At 44.7% G+C, this 24,119-nt stretch overlaps 1 protein-coding gene across 1 annotated transcript in view; it reads right to left on the bottom strand.

The window, feature by feature from the left end:
- The window catches only part of T265_09528 (hypothetical protein), a gene marked incomplete at both ends in the record, with an annotated part of 46,312 nt that overhangs the window by 3,945 nt on the left and 18,248 nt on the right, over window positions 1-24,119 (bottom strand). Inside the window, 12 exons of the mRNA XM_009175625.1 lie at window positions 1,222-1,589; window positions 3,976-4,118; window positions 4,691-4,840; window positions 8,738-8,864; window positions 9,829-10,318; window positions 10,751-10,933; window positions 12,563-13,003; window positions 15,774-16,019; window positions 16,103-16,297; window positions 18,030-18,318; window positions 19,547-20,115; window positions 20,217-20,422. Of these exons, the coding sequence (XP_009173889.1) occupies window positions 1,222-1,589; window positions 3,976-4,118; window positions 4,691-4,840; window positions 8,738-8,864; window positions 9,829-10,318; window positions 10,751-10,933; window positions 12,563-13,003; window positions 15,774-16,019; window positions 16,103-16,297; window positions 18,030-18,318; window positions 19,547-20,115; window positions 20,217-20,422 (3,407 nt within the window). The remainder of the gene's footprint in view (window positions 1-1,221; window positions 1,590-3,975; window positions 4,119-4,690; window positions 4,841-8,737; window positions 8,865-9,828; window positions 10,319-10,750; window positions 10,934-12,562; window positions 13,004-15,773; window positions 16,020-16,102; window positions 16,298-18,029; window positions 18,319-19,546; window positions 20,116-20,216; window positions 20,423-24,119) is intronic.

Here is a 24,119-nt window from a genome sequence, read left to right as displayed (position 1 = left end):
GCCATAGGTGTCTCAGATTAGCAAACGCGGTCCAGGCCCTGCAGATTCGTGCATTGACCTCAACTGTCACACTAAAATCAGAATTAATGCAACTTCCAAGATACGTAAAACGCCCCACAACTACCAGTACCTCCCCCTGGATTTTAAGTAGCGCCTTCAGTGACTGCACGACCACCAGCATGATAAGAGTTACGATCTCTTCGAAGGAACGAAAAGAATTTTCTGAGTGTATTTCGAACCAAAGCGCCAACAATCCAATGACTCGCCTAGCTTTCAAGGGAGGATACGTGGCGGAAACTCACGCCACCTGGGATTACTGGATAAATCGTCTTCGTGATAAACAGTAGTTCGGTTTGGATAAATTGGACAAGTGGAGTAAGTAGCAGCATGAAGTCCATGCGGGAGGAATCAGTGTTGCTCAAAGGGATGACTTCCATGCGCAACAGTAATTCGAAAATGCTTATGCATATAGGAAACCTATGTCTCATGGATTGGAGTGCACCCGCGAGTGACAATATATTCTGCATCGGTTTGTGCATCCTCTATAGGCTACTCATGAGCAGCATAAACTAAATGAAAGCTGTGCCCCTTCTACCGATCAACCGAAGACTTTGAACTGTTCTATTTAATCAGTTAATACAAAAGGTTACGTCCCAATGTAAAATCCTTTTAGACAGATCACTCCATTGAAATAGATCGCGCAAAAGCGTTCCGTGTCAGATCTGATTTGGTGTACGATCGCCCAACTAGGTCAAATGTCATATCTGCTTTGTGCTCTTGTTGGATATCGGGCCATCGTGAAGTAATAGATTTGGAAATGGCCATAAGCAAATCATGGGTCGACACCACAGAACCGGATGGACACAGCTAGTCGGGTTGATAAGCAGTTTGTGAAATGGATAAAGCTTTGTTCTTGGGTTCCGTTTCGAAACAGCAGTTACAATGACTGTTGTTGTCGGTCTCTGTGTGTGTGTTTGTGTGTGGCTGAAAGGCCATAAATCCCCGTTGGGGTTAAATATTATGTGTGGATTTGGAGCAGACCGATTAGAGCTGGGACTTAAACTAACCACTTGACGCGGAGAAGACGATAGTCAGTGAGGACGTATATATTCGCAGAAAATCATGGTGATTTCAGGAGGAGACCTGAGGTTTCGAGTGTACACCAATGCACTCACAAATGGTCATCATGCAGAGTTCGCTGGCAAACATAGTGCCGCATACCGCTAGGAGGTAAGACCACAGAGGTGGGAACTTGACCACATAGATCACAAGTCCAAGAATCATAACAGATGTGCCGGCAATCAGAAAAATGGACCGAACCAGGTAGATGGTACGATTATTGTGCACCATCTGGACGCCAGCAATCGCTACACTGTCGAAAACAAGCACAACAGTGAGAGCTACAAGTCCCATGGTAATAAATATCCCAGTGACCATGTGAACCCCACGTTCATACTTGCAATTGAATATCTGACCACAGGCCCATTCGGGGACGCCGAGTGCGATACACACGACGATCCAAGCAACAATTAGTTTGACGAAGAGCAGAACATTTAAGTCCATATTTGCTGACACCCGAGACTGTGCGGCTAAGGAGTGTTACAACAGCTTCACGGAAGAATTGGACAACATATTACTGGAACATTACTGTCAGTAATTGAGCCAGCTATGTCCGATTGATTAACGTAACTTCGAAATACCTACTCACGTGACCTGAACGATCACTTGTCGTCCCACCAAAGTTCACTAGCCACGTACCTTCAAATGGTCAAATCACCTCGTAGAAAAGGATCAGCGACTTATCCTAGAAGATTCCAACGAAAACCTAGATTCTTGACTAACACAGAACAATGGAGATCTCGACTAATTCTGCAGCAATTAGGTTGGTAAGTAGCAGACAATGAAAGGCCAATAACCTACAAAGAACTCAAAGTCTGTAGTATTTGTGGCGGCTCCAAGTGACATCTTGGACCGCTCCTGTATGCCCCCACACACTTCAAACCTGTATCTGAATGACTTCCGAAGCACGCGCCAGTGGCTATACATAAGGGATAACTTGATCTTGTTTGAACGCCGCCTCGTTTTGTGAGGGGGCGAAGGTATAAGGTACAAAATGTAGATCAGACCCATACGCCTGTGCCCACGTGCAACTTGTGCAGTGAGTATGCATTCACGAGAAACGTGTGATTATGACAGACGGTCTAACAGGTACAGAGCTGATGTCGTTAACCTACCGAGTACCTGAGGTCCGAAAATTTTCCTTCCCTCAGTGTTATTGCTGGACCTAAATAGATTCTTCTCAGAAAATGAATTTTTATCAAGGATACAGATAATGTAGGCTATAGAAGTACTTGCGAAGTGACTTCATTAGGTATGGAAATTACTCTGACGCACTGAAGAGCAACTCGTCATTTTTTCACTATCCGGAACGCTTCTCTTTAGAGGTGTTGCTACAAACCTACTTCACGGTACTCTTGGTGGGATCAAATTGAGGTTTCGGGACGGCCTAAATATACTGATCCATATGGAGCGGTATTGGAATCGTCTTCGTTAACCGCGGTGATCATAAAAAGGTAGCTCTCGTGCAAAATGAACTACTCAACGAATAGAAGTAGACACGAACTAACTCAATAACAGCTTAGCTGCGGGCCAGTTTCACCAGTTTGCCAATTCAGCTAACTAAGGAGTGACCACGCGGTAAAAGCGACATTGGACACCACGGTGACACTACTGATCACAGGAATGGGCTTATCGCCAGTGTCCTTAATCAGTGATGGGGCTCATCCTCGACTCTCCGGTCAAGGAGCTGACGGTTTGCAAAGCGGATACAATATGAAAGCGTTTATGGTCAAGCGACCGCATGTGTATCATGCCGACATGACTGAAACGTCTACTCAGACGCGAAGTACGACGGATGCTTTTAGAGGAACACTTTTCTTACGCTAAAGGGCTCATGCAAAATTCATAAAATAGGTCACAGGACCAAACAAAAGTATGAAGATGCAGTTTGGATTTAAAGTGACCGGGCGAATCTAAGTTGTGACACAAAACCCGAAGTGCTGCGTATTCCATCTCCTCAAGGTAGCTTAACTCCATAATGAACCATCTCTAGTTTTCTATCAAAACACTATGGCTTCTATCGAACCACTTTGAGAACTGTCAAAAAACATTTGGGAAAATCTCTGGATGTCCAGACTACAAAAATATAGGGCCAAAAGTGACAGAAACTGAATCAAACACCTTTTCCTCCGAACGGATGATGAAGCTACTTTGAAGTTATGCTATGGATTTTTACTCTTCTGTTTTCCGGTTTAAAATTCTGACTTGAGGGACAATTGGCGTCCGACATGCTTAAATGAAGAAATGTGACTTGGGAGCTACTGATCGATGAGTCCCTGCACACTGTGTTTGCAACCGGTATCCCAAAGTCAAGCCTCGAATGGCATGTTGAAAGCTTTGCAGCACATCAAATTCTGGTAAGATTTAGTTTTCTAACCATCCATAGAGTAGTTTATTATTGGACATGGTCGGCTACTGTGCTGTCCGACAGCACGGATTCAGTCTCTTTTCAAAGGTGACACCGATGCAGCCATCTTTTCCGCAGGAGGTAGCCAGACTAAGGAAACTGCAGTATTTGTTATTGTCTTCATAAGCGCTATGATACCGGTTCCCTAAAAGAGGCACTTTGATGACTGAAATTCAGAACAACCTTCCAATTCTATTCACATCGGTAACATAACTTACTGCTCTTCGACTGACTAGCCTGCAAACAAAGTTTGAAGCAAACAAACAGAAGTTGGGGGCCTTCGGAGTCACCGCTGCACAGTGGCTTGTCCTCGAAACCAGAGTTTCTGATCAGGCGGCAAATGAACATAACTATGGTGTACACTGAAAACATGTTGAGTATTTAAAATGAAACCCCACTCATGTTAGGGCCTAAAATCAAAGGGTAAAACAAGAACGTGGAAGACGCACCAGCAACGGGAGGGCCAACACCTGCAGCGAGGCCTTGAAACAGTAGCATGTAACCGAACGAGTTGGTGAGTCGTTCCAAGCCAAGGAGTTCAACAACCAGAATGCTTTTGAGAGAAACGAAAACCGCTGGAAAAAAATGGCAACTGAAGTTAAAAATAAGAAGTAACGATACATTGGCTGACGCCAGTAACCTAATGATTATGCATTCGATAGGGACTTCACACATCCTGAGGGCAATCTAGTAGAGTGCAAAGTGTAAGGCAGTAATAGGAAGCTTCACCTGAACTATTCTATAGGATACGCAAAATGCACTCATTTGCATTCTAATATGATTTTACAAGAGGCCCGACTGAATCTCAGCTGAATCTCCCGTTTATGTGGTACATAACAGTCACCTTGTGTTTCAGTTGGTACAATATCCGAGATATCTCAGTATATTACCTTGAAGGATGAGTTTCCAGCAACCCAATGAATAGTTTCCTGCAATAAAATATTCTCTAGCATGTTCTCTATTGGTTCAGAGTCCAGACATTGGTTTGGCCAAATGCCTGAAAAGCACGAGACCTACTTATGAAGTTCGCGTATCCTAGTACCATTTCAGCCCAACCTGCACACAAAAAAATGATTTGCACAGCCACCCCAGTTGCATATCAGGTAAGCGAAATCCATTTACTGGCGCTCTGGACCCACCAACATACAAGTGGAATCAACTTACCAGAGCAAAATCCGAACACAAGACAGACGAGGACCAGAGACGTATAGTGGGTTCGCAAAATAGGCATGATGAAAACGGCGAGGCTGGTGATAAGAAGCGATGCGTTGTTTAACCACAGACAGTTGGCCCAGGTGTAAGTTGTCCACCATGCTGAGAACACAATCGGTCAGAAAATAAAACAAACTCGGGTTACTGAGAGAGATGAAATTCCAGAAGTCTGTCTGATTCGAAACCCGGTAAGTCCTAATCGTCGAATACAGGTTAAAAGATAGGCACCAATATAAATTTTAGCTCGATCCGTATGAGCCGAATAAATGTGTAGGAATATCGACTTCTCCAACAGGGCTTTTTTGTATAGATCGTTTAAACAGTAGTGAAAGGTGGGGACACTGATTACTGGTTGAATGGTAACCTAAATAAGGATCTCACTAAAACACATTGTAGACTATTAGCGCGAGCCGAACTGAAATCACAAGCGTGTTCAGGTTGTCTTAAGGAGACCAGAACCAAACAGTCCGTAGACTACTCAGTTGAAGATGAAAAGCTTCCCAGCTACCAACAATATCCGTGACCTCGAGTGTCTACTGACAATGTTGGTAGTGTGAGGAGATTTGGGATCCTTGTGGGATTGGATTTCGTAAGTGAAGCCAATCTATGCTGAAAAGCCAAGAAGCACTGTACAGCTGTTTCATCCTTATTGGGAATCATCAACAGTGCGTATCTCACGAAACTCCGAAGAGTCTCGAACCCGCAACCTCCCGGCTAGTAGTTTGAACACTTAACCGTTCGGCCACGAGTGGCTGATCAGCAGTGTGATTAACTCGCACTTAGACAGGATATAGTGCCGCTGTCTATGTGCGAGTTAATCACACTGCTGATCAGCTACTCGTGGCCGAACGGTTAAGTGTTCAAACTACTAGCCGGGAGGTCGCGGGTTCGCGACTCTTCGGAGTTTCGTGAGATGCGCACTGTTGATGATTCCCAATAAGGATGAAACAGCTGTACAGTGCTTCTTGGCTTTTCAGCATAGATTGGCTTCACTTACAGGACGAAGTCTACTGACAATGTTGGTTGCTGATCGAAAAGTAGCTGACATGAGGAATAATAGGATGGTAACAATGACATCAGACGGCGGAAGTCTGGCAAATATGCATTTAACCCATGAATTCAAGGGACAGGGAAGTACTGTTCCCATTTACGTGTCTGTACAGCATCAGGTCCTAACGACTGATCGATTGGCAAAACAGCTTTTAACTTTGTGGCAAAACGGGCTGAACAAGAGGATAAGTTTGTAACGATCCTAAACCACTTTCAACACTGACTGAGTAGAATTTTTAACTATGTATACGATTCACTCCTTTTTCGATTTGTTCTTTAATTACTCATCAATGAATATTCCGGCTGGAACATCAGCATTCAACCGGCGATCAAATTTCCGTTTTGTCAAGAGCCCAAGATTGGACAAACGAGTGACTTCAAGCTAGCTCTGATTGTGACCTAAGAGAATCAGCAGAGCCTGATCAACTGGGATCTTAGTGTCGTATAGTAATTAAGTAACGAAAAAGACACAAAAGTGAGATGGGTTTCACATGTAATTAGTTGCTTGCTGACCGGAAAGTGCCACTTCGACGCAGCTGTTGAAACTAGGTGCCATGGCAATACAGGGAAATACAGTGACTGAAAATTCGTTTCCCAAGGTTTGACCTCTCAAGGAAAGCCGATGTAGGCAATCATAGAGACAAGCTACGATGGGAGCGTGAAAGCATTGGTGTTTCTTTCCAAATGTCAGGGATTTCTATATTTATGAAGGCGTTGTCCAGACCAAGAAACTGCGCAGTTTGCTCAACAGTTGATCGATACGGAATAATAAACCCACCGATCGAAACATGAATAAACGTCAGCAAGAGCTCCATGCGGCCCCCGAAAACATGCCATGTGGGATACATACACACATGACTCTCGTTTGATCAATCGTCCCTCAGTCCCAGCGCAATCATTCTGGTATGTCCACACTGGACCAGAATTCCGTTCTTATTAGAGCTCATTAGCAATAGCCGAAACTTGAACTCCGCACATCTGACATGTGAGGCAAGCGTGTTACCTATACTTCACTAGCATACGCTGGATTCATCCGAATGTTTACGTCTGAATAAAACATGTTAGCTCTTGAGTGATGTGAGCGGAACGCCCCAGTGCAGACATCGGATATGCCCCCCTCCCACACACACACACACTTTGGTGTGGACTCACCAGAATGAGTGCGCCAGGACAGGAGGACAATTGTTCAAACGAGTCATGTGAGTACGTATTCTACAAAATCACGCAACCACTGACACCTGAAACATATTTCATATGCCACTGAGAATAACTAACCTTCACAACCAAGTAGATCAGCTCATTAAGTCATTAGCTCCGGCAGAGGTACCTTACGGTGCAAAGTGTGTGTGTGTGAGCTGAGACAAATGGGAACCGTGCACACTAACCCATCAAGTTGCGGATCAGATATCTGAGTCAAACGTCCCAGGTGTGCTACCTCAATTTTATACCATTCCTCAGGTGTTTGTTCATGGAAACCGTCCGAAGTTGCAAACACGCTGTGGTGTCAGCTTACAAAAAGATTTGTGACTGTTAGTTTATTAACAACGCACTAGCTACTTAACTCAGTGGGAACTCCAAGGTGGGGTCTTCAAATCTACACTTTTGTCATACCTGTCATCAGATAGGTGCATAAAACTGATTTCATCTAAATTTCGATGTGCGTAATGTAAGTGCAACGTACAGGCACCAATACGGAAACTCAACCATAAATAACCAACCGCTGTGAAATGGATGTGGTTTGTTCTGTTTTTTCCACTAGGTATCCGGTGATCCCGAAGAAATGTTGTAGGAGTTTCACATAATCCTACAGCTGAGAATGTCTTAATGAGTTGGCGTCCGGTAACTCTAGTGCTAGTGGTTATCGAGTCTTCCGCTCAAGACTACCGCTGCTTCCGGGATACGCAACTCTACCCAAGGGAACATGCCGTCGACTGAAGCGTAGTGTAGCTTTCAAATGCAATATGCTCGCAGTTCTGTTCAGCGTCTCTTGCCTACCTCGAAAAAAAAACAAATCACATCCAGTACCGAAAACAGAGACGTATATATGTGAACTACTCAAAATTCAAACACAGAAATGACTGAGAACATGGATGACCGGCGCAATTTCGCGAAACAGCTGGATGAAGTGGAAAAAGAAAGAAAGAATGAAAGCGTTCAGCTGTAGCACCCTTCCGGTGCCTAGTTGCCATGCCCCCCGAAGGAAGCACGAGGGCTGGGATACTGCCAGGTTGCCCAAGCCTAGACAGGGGAAGCGAGTGGCGGAGGTCGGATTCGAACCACGGACCTTCCGGTCAGTGAATTCGCGCTCTAACCACTTGGGAGAAGCCGTGGAATTTTCCAAAAAGGCCTATTTATTGAGAAGGGGTTATTGTCTGCCTTTACGATCTATACGGAAATGAACCAACCATGACAGTACGTTGCAAAAGTCACAGCCCATTCATACTGTTAAAAATACCTCAAAATTCTACGAAGGTATGAGTAAACTTGTTAGACCAGACAAAAATAACGTCAGTTACCACTACTCCTTACCTTTTTCAATGTAAACAGCTGTTACGGCGACGGATTCCAAGGTAAACGCAGGATATGGAACAAAAGCAAACGAAGAAGTGTAGATAGCAACGCGTCATCAAAAGAGACATGCGTTGGAACTCGGTCTAGAAAAACTGATAGCAATATGTGGAACATGGCATCAACTGATACAAACATCCATACACGTCCGAAAGAGTCGAACAAAAAAAGCAAAAAGGTACTGCGTCTGTGATATAAAAATGATAAAGCAATCACCACCTGAGAACGTGGAAATTGAGACTATTGAACTTGTTCGCAAGAAACAACAAAATCTGAAGTCATACGAATAAGCCAGTTCCATATGACAAAATCGGAGACTACTATACAGGGAAGGGACAGGCCGGTGGGATGACAAGTCAACATAAGACGAAAGCGAGGGACGTACTTGCAACAAGTCGTCCAACTGTGTTACCTACGCCAATCGCAGAAATTACAAACCCCGAGTCGGCAAGCGTCCAATTCAATTCAGCCAACAAGTCGGGTAGCAAGAGGAAGGGGATAACATAACCTGAAAACAAAACAGACTCAACTGTAGTGGAAGGGAAACCTGTTAAGGGGTTAGAGAGAACACACGCGTATACGGAGAGATTACAGAGCACCACACAAAGAAGAGATGTAGCGGAGTCAGGATCGAAAAGAGCTGGTTTTACAGGACGGGGGAAGCGAAAAGTCATACGAAAAGCTTACTATATGCGTACGGGGGATGCTAAAACAAGGCGAAAAGGTATATTATAAGTATTGGGCATATGCTTTTTGCAAGGAAGAGACTTTTAGCCAAAGCATGATAGCAATTCATAAGTTGGCTGAGAACGATAATCTAAATTCTTCGAATTAGAATATCGTTAGCTGCGACTAAAGGTGACGCTCACATACATTCTCCAATACATAACCTACCAGGTCATGCCAAGCGGAAGGGAAGTAACGCAATTATAAAATGACTGGCCGTCAAAAAGTTACGATGTCTTACTTCTACCGATCAGACGTTGAGATCATGAGGTTTTTAATGAACACAAAACCAAGCGATAGGAGTTTCCAATCAGAGATATATTCAGGAAATAAAATTTTGGAAAGTAGGCTCACTTCGTCCAGTTCCAGAATGCTGTTGTGGTGGTTACACAATCCATGGCTTGTTTTTGAATACCCCGGTGTCTACCATTACAGTCCACATTACAGCATCCTTACCCAAAAAAGATCACGACGGGAGGGCTAAATAACAGCTCTCAAGGAAGACTACTGCATCGAAATTACAACTCCCCTTCAGGGGAAAGGTAACTAGGTGATTACTGATAGAGTCTGCTGTTGCAGGCTCATCACGGCAGTTAACTTTCTTGGGAAGTCTTACTCGTGTAGATCACTATATGTATTATTCTCCAGCACCAGGTGTGCTGGAGAACCATAACAAGGAAAACAGGACAGTTTAATATCTCACATTAACATAAGGCGGGGCAAAACAGTAATAACACCCGACTTACCCATCATGGTTGTCATACTTGAAAGTAGCATGAATAAAAACGTCCGGCTGCTGAGAATCCACGGGGAAAAGAGCTCCTGGAGAAAGGTCTGCATTGGTGATAGCTTGTTAGACACCTTGGAACAGCACCGCGTACACCAGAACGAGGCGAGGGTACACGCATAACAGTTATGGAACACGGATCTTAGACCGTAGAAACCACCACCAACTTCATCGTCATCGTCATCAACTTCCTCTTCGTCCACATCATCGTCATCGGCATCATCCACGACATCTAGATCGTCATCTTCCATGTCCAACTCTTCGTTTTCCACGTCCCCCAGTCGAGAAACGAGATCAGCTGGATCGCCGCCTAACGGTTCCGCGGAACGGGCAAGTGTGTAGGTCGTGCCACGAGAAGGTTGTAATACTGTCAAGGATGCTTGCTCGTCTTGTACGGAAACACGAGTATCTAGCTGGTCACTGGGAGCGAAGTTCGTGAGTACAGTATCCTGTAAATTAATGAAATAGAATAACGCGACTGAGAATGAGGCAAGGAGAAAACATATCAGTCTGTTTAATATAGCTACCTCCCTCATCCATCATAAATCGATAACACTATAGTTCGACGAAACAAATGAGAGCCCTAAACCACATTTTGTTATTACCTTATGACGGGAAAATCTTACCCGCAAACGGAAAAAATGTGTCAGCTAGTTATCGTTCACTTTCCTGAGTCGTTTGTCACAATAGCCATGGAATACCGATAACTTTAGTAGTCGTCCACCGACTGAATAATGTAGGATGAAGGGATGTTTTAGTCCTGTGCGCTGATAGTTGACTAAACCACATGATAGCCAAGATCCGCCTCGGTGAGCGTCCCCACTCAAAAAAACCCTTAGTGGGTGATTGCGGTAGGTGAGAAAACAGACAGAAAAACCCACCTGCTGTTGGAAACTGCAGGTATCTGTGGTGTCCATGACCACAGGAAAAGCTGACGGAGGCAGACAAAAGGCTGAGGGAACCTGCGTTGGCGGAATCGTTGGACAAGGTGCAGGTGGGATGAATGTCGTCCCTCCAGTACCGATGGAAGTAGCCACACTGATATTGGTTTGGCTGTTGTGCGACTATAATCAAAAACAAGGTATATTTTCTTATAGTAAAGTCACTGAAGTTCTTATGCTGATGTCTTGATCTGATGACAATCATTCCCGACGACGAACGGCTGAGATAATACATCAAAACGAATCTAGCGGATGAAACAGCAGAGTCCACTGAGACCAGAAAAAAAGACTAGAAGGTCAACTCGGTAAACGATACACAGATTTGCCCTCCTGGAGAGACTATCCCTCAGAAGAGGCTACTCTTTGCTGGCCCCTTGAAGTATATTCCAATGGAAACGTTCAACTCATTTACAAGATCCCACTGTTTGTGGTGAATAGTCAATTGTGTCCCCGTTGAGTCATTTACATCGAGATAGGATTCCTCTTTCAGGTATCATATCCCACTGTGTGAATAGTCAATTGTGTCCCCGTTGAGTCATTTACATCGAGATAGGATTCCTCTTTCAGGTATCATTCCGTAATATAGGATACCCCCATCAACTCGTGCAGATTTTCATCCACTTCTACCCAAATCGACCATCTTGCAATCCATTAAGAAGTACTTTCCTACCAAACTTCACTACGGCTAGCTCTTGCGTGGGCATTAGCCAACTTCTTGGATGTCCAGAAACACAGTAGGTCCATAGGCGGCGATCGATCGATTTAATCGATCCAATGTTGATTCTAGTATCATGGACCACAGACAGCGTGTAGACCCACTCGTTCAACAGGGGACCTGGTGTCGACAAGGGCTTTCAGCCGGCTACCTCGACGACAACACCAGTCCTGGTAAGTTTTTGGGCTCAAGAATAGATCTGGGCATAATATGGTCGTATGCATCACTAAATTCAAGTTAGCTTGGTGCATTTTTATTCGTTTTGCAGTAGGAAACACTTTCGACCGAAAGCTTCCCCATTAACTAAGGTAGCAAACTGGTCAGTACGACCGGTTAGTTACCGGATAAGCCCGGTTACGCATGTAGTTACGCGTGTAGTAACGACCAGATTCAAGAAAATGGAGTTTGTTGGAAACAGTTCGACAGAGAAGAGGATAGCCGGACACTTAGATTATCGAACGGTGACGGACAAAGATGGAGGATGGCTTAGTGGATTAGTCTTGGATTCAGTGTCCTCAGGTAGCCATGGCGACACATAGCATAATAAATATCACTAGTGATCGAAAAACGAAAGCCTCTAAACATGTGGCCTTAAGGTCAACTCGGACGGTATAAACGGGGAACTGAGAGGAACCAAATGACTCGCGATGCCAGGAGAAGAACAAGAAAGAGATGTTGAAGCATTAAGAAATGTAACATTGTGCTGCTGAGATAACTAGGAAATAAAACGAGTAAGGAACTCCAACAAACATATTTTGATAAGAACCGATGTCCGATCCTCATTTTTAAATAGGTCATCCACATCAATAAAAACGCGGGTGCTCCATCAAAAACTAACTTGAGGACACGTACAATCAATACTAATATTATTACCATGCAAACATATACCCAAGGCAAGTTCACCATCCCAAAGTCCCTGGATTGTGTTATTTAGCATTGCTTGAACATCTTAAACAGACAGTAAGCGCGCGAAATTCCGGTTTCAGATAAAACTTCGCAGTCAGGGAAAAATGAAATGCATTCAGTCTGCAACATACTTCAATTGCTGCAGGCTCCATGGTCGTTGGTTGTGGGGTGACAGCAACGGATGTTCGCAGTCCACGCATTTTGAACCCCGTGTTGCTCGATAAAATCAGAGCGGACGGACAGATGACACTGCTCACATGTCTTTTCAATGCACCGCCGCCACTAGCAGCCAAGCTAGGTGGCATCACAGCGCTCGGACGCGTGAAGACTCGCTCCCTGGTAACCTGGCCTGAGCCAAGATGAAGCACAGAGCCAGTGTAGAATAAGTCTTTTTTATGCTGAGGTCTGGCCAATTCCCGTCTAAGTCGGGCATTAATGTGTGCTTTGATTTCATCATCCAGAAGTTCAACCGCATCCGCGGTTGGCACGGAGACAATTGCCGTGCCACCACCATTAACTGGTACACGGGACTCCAAACTCGCATCAGAAGTAGTATGCCGAAGGCTGGTGGACTGAATAGGAAAGAAAGAGTAAGAATAATTTACTGAAATATTGAAACGCATCAAGAAATGGAACTCAGAGCAACGCTGTGGTGTGAGCCTATCCACAAGTAGTAATACCGGTGGCGACAGTCCCAGGTCGTATACGTCATCAACATAAGAGTGCCGACAGGATCATTTAGCTGGAGCAAATATTTACTAGTGATGGACTTTCGTGATAATGATGAGGTGGGTGAGTGCACACCCAAAGAACTAATCAATCACCAGGGCAGCTCCGGTGCGGACATCAGTGTATTCAACCCAGTTTATACATTTTTGCTCGTTTCAGGATCACGCTATCCAAAGTCCAGAAGATGTACCGTATACATTTACGCTTCAGAATAAGTCACACACACTAGAAGAGGTCTGAAAACAAGATTACAGTAAGAGTAGGGATATTCCATAGGGGCTCAGCGGCAGATACAAGTAGCGCGCAAAGAGCGGCTTTTCCAGTATGCTACGTTACCGCATCTGATGAAAATAAACTGTTTTACATGAAAGGCACCTAGAAGGAGCTGAAAATGAAAGCAGCCCAAGCAATGAGTCTACATTATATTCCTAGGATGGTTGTGATGTTCAAACATCCTGAAATAATAGAGGTGTTCAGATTGTTCGACTTGTGCACGGAACTTAGTCGGTCAGTTCATTACATTAGGAATCACGAGCTCGAGATAGCTCAGTGGCTAGGGAGCGAACTTACTGACAAGAAGGCCCATGGTTCGAACTCGACCCCGGCATCTCGGATGCTCATGTTTAGGCTTGGGCAGGCTGACAGCCCTCATGCTTCCTTCGGGCGGCATGGGATCTAGGCATCGAAATGATTTCGCAGCTAAACGATTATCTATAATTGCATTCACGTAAATCCTGCACCCTAGGTCTTAGAGTACAAATGGAAAATAAAACCACCCTGCTTACATCATACTTTACAATACCTATATGAATAGCTGACATACGAATCAGATTTTTCGGTCACCAGTGTTCCAACCACTGGACGCCTGTGCATAACAGGAGACCAGAGATAGTTTGCGTTGGGTCCGGTTTGGCGTTGCGCGCAAGCCCTTGGCGCCAATGTAGACTTAATGGAATGAGATCTTCCGGCAAATGTGCACAGGCCTGTCACAAGCCATCAGTCGGACTAAAGTCTGTATGACTATATGTGAATATTCCACAAAATTGTAACCCAAGGAGATAATGGAACGGATGCAAATCCCTGTTCTGATTACACGGTTTAATGAGCTCCCAGTATGCAGACAACCTTTATCCGAAGCAAACATTTTGACAAACGCCGCTCCGAAAATCCACCTGATTCAACATTACACGAAAGCGACGTAATCACATCTGTTCGACTGATGAGTTCAGCAGGCCAGTAAGGCGATAAAATTGCTGTTCCAAATCCCTTTTCGTCGTACCCATACAAGCCTTGAATCTCGTGACGAACAGCAAGCGTCCACTCCGAATTCAAAATAATAATGAAGTGATCCCTCAGTTGCGGAGCTCTTCCAGTGTTGTTGCGTACAACTTGAGGGAAGCATGAAGGCTGAGCTAACGACGAGCTGCCCACGCCCAGATAAAAGCGATCGGGAGGCCAAGGTTGGATTCGAATTATGGACCTTCAGTCAGTGGTTTCCCACCTCGACCGCGGAGCCGTCTGCATCTAATGAACCATATTATTGAATCGACGGATAAAGATAATAGCTTCAAACAATGCTAGATTTTGACTAATCCAGATCTGGAATTTCTAAGATTGATCACACAACTTCCGATTTCGAAACGGCTGCCAAAATCTATCCTACCCTGCTGTTGCTCGGCGATCGAAAAGCAAAGTTCATGAGGCTGGGATGAAGCGATCAGAGCGCAAGTCCGTACACGAAAGGAACGTATTGAGGAAGTTGTCGTACAGCACCCTACCAGGAGAGCAGTGAACCGTACTCATTCTATTCGTTAAGAGTACCCCACAGAACGCTCTGCGCTGGTAAATGGCAGTCATGTTAGTATTAGCGAATGGACCGAACCTAATGGCGGTGCAATAGCGTCAATAGGACACTTACATGGCCTCAGGTTGGAACGGACAGATATCCAGCGAACACTTATAGAAGTTGGAACCCAGATGTAGATGTAAAAACTAGAAACTCACGCTAACAGTATGCTATTATCTGCACTGCGGTCTGGTTATTAATGCTGGGAATTTCGTCACAGGCCTTCTCAGTCCTCTTGTCTGGTTCCGATATCCTATGTACAACCACTGGAACATCGATACTGCTCGTGTGATGAGTGTGTAGATTATAATGAGTAGCAAAATCAGTACAAGATAAACAAGATGGAGGCAATCAGGGCACATATAGTGAATGTTCTTCAATAGACTTGAAGAAATTTAAAGGTGGGCAAGCCATGCAACGCTGAGGTAACGGGTCATTTTCTTCAGGATGGAAGAAGGAATGTGAGCGACAGAGTAGCAACAGAAAATAAAAATAAAAAATGCAAAGCGTGAATTTCTGTGGATCCCTTTATTTATTGAATTAAGCATCTATGCACTCAAACACAAATGCCTTCACAAATTCACTCCCTCATAGTAAAAATGAATGAATGAAATCAAGTAGGACGCCATAGATTACTGCATAAACCCATAAAGCGTCACGCCATTAGCTCAGCTTGCACCGAATGCCTTCCTAAAAGCGGTTAAAACACTGTGCATCAGCAACACATAAACAACTAAGGAATACGCTGAAACAGACGGATCACATACTTCAGAGGTACAACTGGAAACAGCTGGTTTATGCGGATGCTTTAACGATACTATGGGGGCTTGCGTCAGCTCTTGCGCCGGAGCCGTTTGACCAACCGGTATAACTGACGATGGGCTTGGATTAACCGGGGTTGAGTGCTCTGGGCTTAGTACTAGGCTGTCATCGGCACCAAGTGAGATTGGGGCTACTGGAGATACAGGTGGAGCGTTGACGTTGGTGTCCACTTGAGACGATCCAGATGGTTCCTAAAACAACAAAGCGGTAGCATTATCGCCATGAGGTACAGGATACCGAAGACATTGTCTGGATGGGGAGGGGGGAGACATACCACGATCGATGTGGGCCTCATTGGGACAACTGCAGATGCGACGGAGACTTGGGGTGGTAAGTTGGAACTCAGTAAACCGGTTGTGGAAGGATTCACCAGATTCATTGATTGTTTGTTTTGTACTACTGATAGCTGCGACTGAATGTATTCTTGCACTACCTGTGGTAGGTTGACACGCAAGTGACTGCGAGATAACTGAAATGAACCAAAAGAAAAGATAAGCTGAAGTGCTTACAAGAAGTTGTAAGAAATAAAGCGAAGTAGGAAGAATGGCAACATCAAACAGGCAATATCAGATTACCGAACAAAGGGTTTTATTTCAAATGGAACAAGCATGCTGACAGAATCGCATCATTCGACTGACGGAAGGCACATTAATCGGACTTCACTTCACAATGTTTTCGAAGTTTATTGTCGCTACGGATACTCAGATGTAAAGGAAACACGAGGGACATGTGATAAACGCCTAACAGCAGGAACCATCTGCCCCAGAGGGCACTGCTTACACAGGCGAAAGGGAGGTGAAACGGCTCCTGGTTTTTCACGGGATATGCCGGCCAGCCGGCAACTGAGACCACAAACTTTTGGGCGTCCTCATGCGTTGTGGTTAGAATTTTGTACATGGTTACATTTTTTTATCTGAATAAACTGAGAACAAACGTAAGTACCAGCAGCTGTGCTGCGCTATCTCTATCAACAGATACATCTCTCCAGTGTTTTCTAGGTACAACATATTTCCCTCCAAAACAGAGAATCAGTTCGGTAAATGCCAGCTCGGAGAATCCTTCCCAAGAACCACCCAACATTTGTTTTAGGCGGAACCTGCGGTACCGTGCTAAACTCCACGCCCATTCACGGTGGAGGCGGATTATCATTCATGAGGCAACCTGGTGCAGTACAGTTCTATCCTCTCAGAGTGAGCTAAGGAGGGAATGGTTCCCTGTTGACAGAACGGCAGGGTAATTTCGAGGCACCGTTTTCTTCCGAAGATGGTAACTTGGAAATTAAGCATTGCTCAGGTTGCCTAGTGGATACACATTCATCAATTCTGTGATTTCGCCCTCAGACGTGGAATCGAACATCGTTGGTTGCAGCGCCCAAAAAAAAACCAGGGAACTAGCCCAAGATCAGTGCATGGCAAGATGAGCACTGATGATGACGTTCAATAAGGATTACACAACTGTACGGTGCTCCTCGGCTTTTCAGCATACATTTACTTCACTTGCAGAAGCCAACTTCATTTAGAAAATTTCCGAAAGTTCCCCCACTCTACCAAGAATAGCAAGGAGAATAAAAATTGGGGAAAAAATGTTACATTGCCATAAACGGAAATCTATCGTCCATATGATAACTACGCAGTTCTCTATGATACGGCAAACCGACCTCAATCCCCAAACTGCGAAGGAAAATTACAGGACCACACATAGTTTTCAACACAACTCCATTATTACTGGACGATGTGGAACGATTTCAGCCAGTAATTGATCGATAATAACATAAAACAAATCAGAGATAAGCGCTAAAGCGCTCAAAGTAAAAAAAAAAGTTAATAATTTGAACAAGGACGCAGAAATATTATTCCACTGCCCCAGAGAATAGGAAAAGCAAGAGTATTTAGGGACAATTTAGATTCTTTCGCAATAAACCTACCAGCAATCGCTTCATTGCGATCCTAATGAATAAGTCAATAAAAGTTGGAGAGACTTCTCCATTCCACTTTTCAGAGCAGTTACCAACTCAGGTCATAGATTCTTTATCTCCACACTGGACGTGCTCGTCGTGTTCCATAGGTTTGCAACCACGTTACGAACAAGACTGTTTTCGACTCTTTTTGAAAGACACTCAGTGATGAGACAAACGTCCAATATGTGCATGCATGATGAAGGAAAAATAATGGAAATACAAAAGCACCAGAGGACAAACTCACACCGACACGACTACCTCCAGTGATATCACCGACGACGCCGGTTTGTTGTTGCTGCATCTTCAGTTCAATCTTACGAGCAACGGATTCAGATATTCGATTGATGACAGAAGCGCTGAGTAGAGGTCGGTCGTAGCCGGGTGCCAATGGGGCTGCAATGAGTTCATTATCCCGAGTGATTACCATACCATCCAAACTGCCTACGGAGGTGGTTCGTTGCCGACGTTTCTCCTCAATAATGCGTTGCATAATTGATCCGCTGTTACGCATGAGAATACAAAGGGGAGGCGAACTGATACAAATGTACGCACTGATGCATGAGAGGATGTAGAATAAAAAGACCGTCTTACGGGTTCGTTGTAAAAACCACATCATATGATTAAGCCACGTCCAAATATGGGTCTAACAAGCTATCGAAAAAGTCTGAAAACATGAACCGATAACCATGTTGCATGGCCAATTCCACGAAGCCTAACAACTGTGTGGTTTCGAACCTCACAACTGTGATTCGCCTCCATAGGTTACGTAAACAGCTTAAATAGATGGGAGAGAACTAGGCTGAGCTCTCCCTTCGTCGGGGTCGTATTGACAAAACGTTTATCTGTGACCATAATTTAGGAAACCGTCATGAATAGCAGAAATCGAGAGATACAGTCTTTGGAGACGAGCGTAGCTCCTACTCCATTTAAAATGGGAGGCCGTTGTGCTTGACACGGTGAACAACCAAGTGAATTATAAAGTTAAGACCGAGTTGAGAATGGAGCTACCATTACGTGTTACTGTACGTGCGGGACAAGGCTGCCCATATGACAGCTAGGAAAAAAGCCATAATCTGATAGTTCACCGCCAAACCACAAGGAAGTTCACTGCGGCTTGGCTGGTAGCAGGAAAAGAACTCAGAGTCCATTTATGAGTTCATAAAGTGGGCTGGACTACATCCTGTCAGGTCTGGAGGAAGGTTTGTGGCAGTAGTTGCCATCGGAGTGGTTCGTTGTTGGTGCCGCCGGCACTCGGAGTAAAGTAACGTTCCGAATCAGCTATTGGCTTATTATCAAGTCAGGAGCTGCTTGGCATTTCGACCGCCACTCAGCGTACCTTGGTGGCCACAAATTTGGACGGCCGATAACCGAAGTTTTTCTGTAGTACTGCCCGATCTCTTACAGCTAATACACCAAAGACTTCGGGCTACGCCATTCGTGTTGTTTCTCGGACATTCAATTCATTGAGAGTTATGGCGATTCACAAAAAAACGACAATCTCAGGGTTATCTGAAGAAGCGAGTCGGAGGCATTTAATTCAAACTCATGAGGATGAAAAACCATCAATTTGGAGAGGAAGCCGTTACAGCACTTTGCGATTATGTATTCCTGCACCGAATACCAAGCACAAAGAACCGTTAGTAAAACAGGTCAGAGCAGTCCATGGCTTAATATTCTATTTACGAGGTGAATGCAACTGGTACAATAGCACTAGAGTCCGAGACTGAGTAAACTCAACTTGATGAAACTAGTTAAACTCACCGATAAACGACCACCCGCCGACTTGGTGCTCGTTTTGCGGCGTGATTGCGACCAGATTGATTTCTACTACGGAGCCACCCTGTGCCACCTCTAGGGGGTGCTCCTGTTGTTGGACGTGTCGGATTCACCCCAACCACTACTGAACCCTGTTGGTTGGCAGCGGTAGTAACGGTAAACATCCTACCACCACGCCCTGTCCGTGTTACCATAGTACCCATCCGGGGTCGATTGGCCGTACCACGCAACATGCCATGCGTTTGCAACATAGCCCCCGTACGAGCATCCAGTTGTGGCATGACTGTCGATGGATAGCTTGGTTTTGCTCCAGAGATTTGCCTGTACTGTTGTTGCTGCTGTTGAATCTTCTGCTGGTATTCCATAGCCTGAGCAGCGGCTACTTTCGCTGCGGAGAGTCTTTTGCGCTGACGAGCTTCCATGAGTCGAAGCTCTGCCTCCGCGCGTCGCATTGCGGCATCCCGCCTGGCTGCCTCCCGGGCTGCGCGCTTGAGACGCTGAGCTTGGCAGATGCGAAAATGAACTTCCAGTGGCCTGAAGAGGACAATCAATGACTGTCGAGGAATGGTAGAAAAAAGCCGAGGAGGGAATAAGCCATAAAACGTTGTCAGGACAAACCACAAAGTAGAACAGGCTAAAAGGTTAGGTCACTTACCAGGGCCTGGAAACTAGTCGCTGCCATCACAATCAACGCACCTCGCCATGTCAGCCAATCAACAAGGCGGGGAACGGCCTGTGCCCCCAGAAGACACCCAACACCACTGCCGCAAAGTGCCAGTCCAACAGCCAACGGCCGAGACTGTTGAAACCAGTGACCGACTGTAGCAATAGCAGGTAAATATATCAAGGCAAAGCCAATGCCTGCCAGTGGGGATCAATAGGGAAGTTGTATTAAACTGTGTGCATCGGGAATTAAATAGGGCAACAAAAACACGTTTAAGAAGCAGACGCGGTGTCACCCACCCCTTCAGAAAAAAATTCTTTGCACTGAAGTAACAAATTAGGTTAACGGTACCCGGGTTCATGAGCTTGCATGAATGTCCAAGCAATATGGTAGCCTGGTCCGTAAACTCATTGACGCATCACATTATCAGTATATTGTTTCGTCCCTCCTGTTGTGCACTCGAATGATTGAACCAGAAGTAGAGAATGAGGATTGCCGAATTATGGGCTTTGATATTCTAACAATTTCAGCATATCAGCCAAAACATTAGGAAACTAAGTTAGTTTAATGCATAGCAAGTAAACAGTAAGCGTCACCAAGGTTTCTTTGGCTTCATAACATATTATCACGAACCGTTAGTAGAGATAGTTTCCAGAGTAAGGGGAATAAAATGGTGCGACATTATTCTACACAGAAGCGAATGCTATCAGCTCCTACATACCTAAAGGTTTCTTAAATTTAACTTTAATTAGGCTTTCTGGGATAAAACGGCATCTATCTTAATCTATCTTAATCGTATTCACGATGTTTGTTCCCCATAGGTTATGATTTTCGAGAGCCCACTTTCTCAGCTAAGTGCAGGAGTCAGTTATAACTGAGAGCAGTTGGTATACCATAGTCAAGCAAGCACTTTAAGTCTTGCCTAATTCACCCAAAGAAACCGAGAAACAACTACACGACCAACACCTACCTCAACTGGTCTTTTGTGAGAACAAATTCTCTTTAATTGTCCTTGAAATTGTACCAGTGGCGCATTTCATGGTCATTATGTCGTTGATGATGACTCAAACGAGTCTAACTGTTCCTAGCTGACACCTTTGGGGTTAACCAATATTGCGAAGTTCCTCGCACGACTCGAAGTATGTTCACAGCCGCGGTTCGATTGCCTTATCTGACTACTGTATTTTTCCCCGTCTACGAGTGGCTCGAATGGCGCTGATATCAGAAAAAAGGATTTTGAAGTTTAGGCCAACCGTTTGTAAATCCGTTCCTCCAAAACTACCTGAAAGTGCTCCTGAACCAAGTACAAGGTAGCGAGGTTGACCAAGATACATACTAGTTCGCATACCGTCAACCTCGCTCCACAGTAGAAGCTGATGCTTAACTACTTAAATTCATCACTTCGGAAATGGACAAAAAGCTAATGTTTTACGCCTGATTCGTACTCGATACACCCATACCTTTGGTAGCGTTGACCGAGGACGAGTGCTGCTGCCCATTATTAATGTGTGCAGTGAAAGAGAACCGGATCAGGTCGGTTGAAGAATACCTCACAAACCACATACAATTCACAATCGTAGATGACTGACTAGTCTCTTCTTTGCCGACTAACAGTGATACTCCCAGAGCGCCACCAATCACTCATCTCCCTATACGTAGGGGCATGCCCAATCTTGATTTCCCCATCCGGTACAGACGCTAATGGCTGTACCCGTCGTGTGCCTGAAACGCATTTGAAGGTGCAAACTGCGCTGGGTGAAGCGGACAGATGAACAGGTCAAAACTTTCTAACCCCCAATAACCTCAAAATCCAAGGGGCTAGCCCTTGTCTCACTACTGAGAAAATTAGCAAGACCAGTTCAGTGGCAGCCATCTCTTTGACATTTTCAGAACTTCCTGTGTGAAACATGCAGAAAATTACCCTAACGGCCGCCAAACCCACCAACTGTCTTCAGCAGAGCTCTAAGTCTAGCATTTCATAATATGAGCCTGAAAATGCTGCTAGTTTCCTCAATCTTATTTGTATTTGTTGCTGCTGGTTTTGGTGTCGTGTGTTCTTTTCAGATATCACTTGATTAAGACTATTGCTTTATAGACGCTAAAACACCCCTCACGGTGCAGTGGGAACTCATTGGACTTCTTGGTTGATCCCATAGTAAGCAACCCCTTGACGATTGTTCCAGATACACTCAACGAATTATCCACCAGAATTAAACCTACCCTAACTCTGTGATCCTTTTCTTGGCTTTTTTCCAAGTTAATCTCACTACCCTGCGCAACATCCAACCTCGCCTAATTGTGTGAATACTGATTAGTGGGTGCTTCAGGTGATATTGTGGATAACTAACGGTTAGTTTATCATGTTCACGTGGTACTACTGTAAATTTGCACGCTAGGGATTCACCCTATGGTGCAAAACACTTGACCTGACTTCGCTTGACTCAGCTGGGACGTCCTGACGTTGCACAGTTATTTCCACCTCCCCTCTACTTGAGAGAAATAGTTTTGTATTAATTTGACGGACAGAAAGTGTACATTGCAACTGCGCACGGCAACTGCGCACCATATTAGTATTCAAGGATTATCTTCCATATGGGAAACCGGCGGTGTAATTGACCGGAAATGGTTCCTTCTCGTAGAGACGCAACCGCTGGAAAACGGAATGGTTTCTCCATATGGGAAGACTGTACGTCGTCACTTAATCCATCAAGGCTTAAATCCACTTTTAACTAAACACACATCGACAAGGAAAGTCGAGCAACCTGTGGATAACCAGTCACATGCCGGGAGACTCGCGTTCCGTTTTTTAGACCAAAAAGGACTCCTTCAGACGTCTTAAAATACACGTCAAGCGAATAATTAAGCACACCCACACACCAGACAAAAATGCATCGCATGTCCTAAAACCAGAACGTTCAATAACTTGATGGCGTTTCAAAATGCGAGTTAGGAACTGAAGAGAGGAGAGTAGGTACAATGCACAAACGACTCGATTATTTTAGATGGGCTGGAGTAGAACATTGAAACGGCGCTTTCCGTGTAAGTTGTAGATTGAAGTAAGGAATTTCTAGGGAGTTTAGTAAATTAATGATGAGACAAGGGTGATCATGTCAGATTCGTTGAGTTGAAATTATGCGACAAGGGTTACGATAGACTTGAAAATACCCCAGGTATTTCACGCAGAAAGGGGGACTGTGAAATGAACAAGATTAAGCGACCCCCCGAACTCTGTCGTTGTTCATACGCTTGGTAATTACAATTTGTTTTGCGTTGACCATCCAAATATATATCGCAGTAGAGACGGAGTAATCGTCACGTATGTTGCACAAGCGTTCGTTCTGAATCCTCTTCAGGATAACTTATCTCTCCAATTGCACAATGCTACTCCTATTCGATCTCAATTGTGAACGTATACACTACGTCAAGTACTTCAGTGTCTGAGTTTACTGCATTTGCTGATCCCTCCTCTCTGAAGTACTTGTCTACTTACCGAAATCATCATCACCATCATCATCGACAGCATAACATCAGTGTTCAACACCGATGCTTCACTGCCGTACAACCATGACTTATTTGAAAGCCTTATTGTGAAGAAAAGAATAAAGGTGGATGGGGGAGGGACTTAGTGCTAGCTTAACACAATCATTCCGAGGTGCCTACACCTTCAGACATACACTCAGGCAATCTGGACAGAAACTGACAACAAGAACGCCACTGACATCGGTTGGCAGCCATATCTTGTAGTGTCTCCAACCAGGCACAGTGAGGATCACGCGGTCCCCATCCTGGAAGGCGAGCAGCACCGACAGCACCCAAGCATTTCGTGATCTCCTTCATACTCCTCTGCCAAGTCAAAGGTTGGCCCCCTCTCTGTTTACGCCACTCTGAATTGGG

This window comes from Opisthorchis viverrini (assembly GCF_000715545.1).
Source record: "Opisthorchis viverrini unplaced genomic scaffold opera_v5_285, whole genome shotgun sequence".
Classification (NCBI taxonomy): Eukaryota; Metazoa; Platyhelminthes; class Trematoda; order Opisthorchiida; family Opisthorchiidae; genus Opisthorchis; species Opisthorchis viverrini.
Note: the sequence above shows the minus strand (reverse complement) of the source record. Positions and strands in the feature narration are given on the sequence as shown.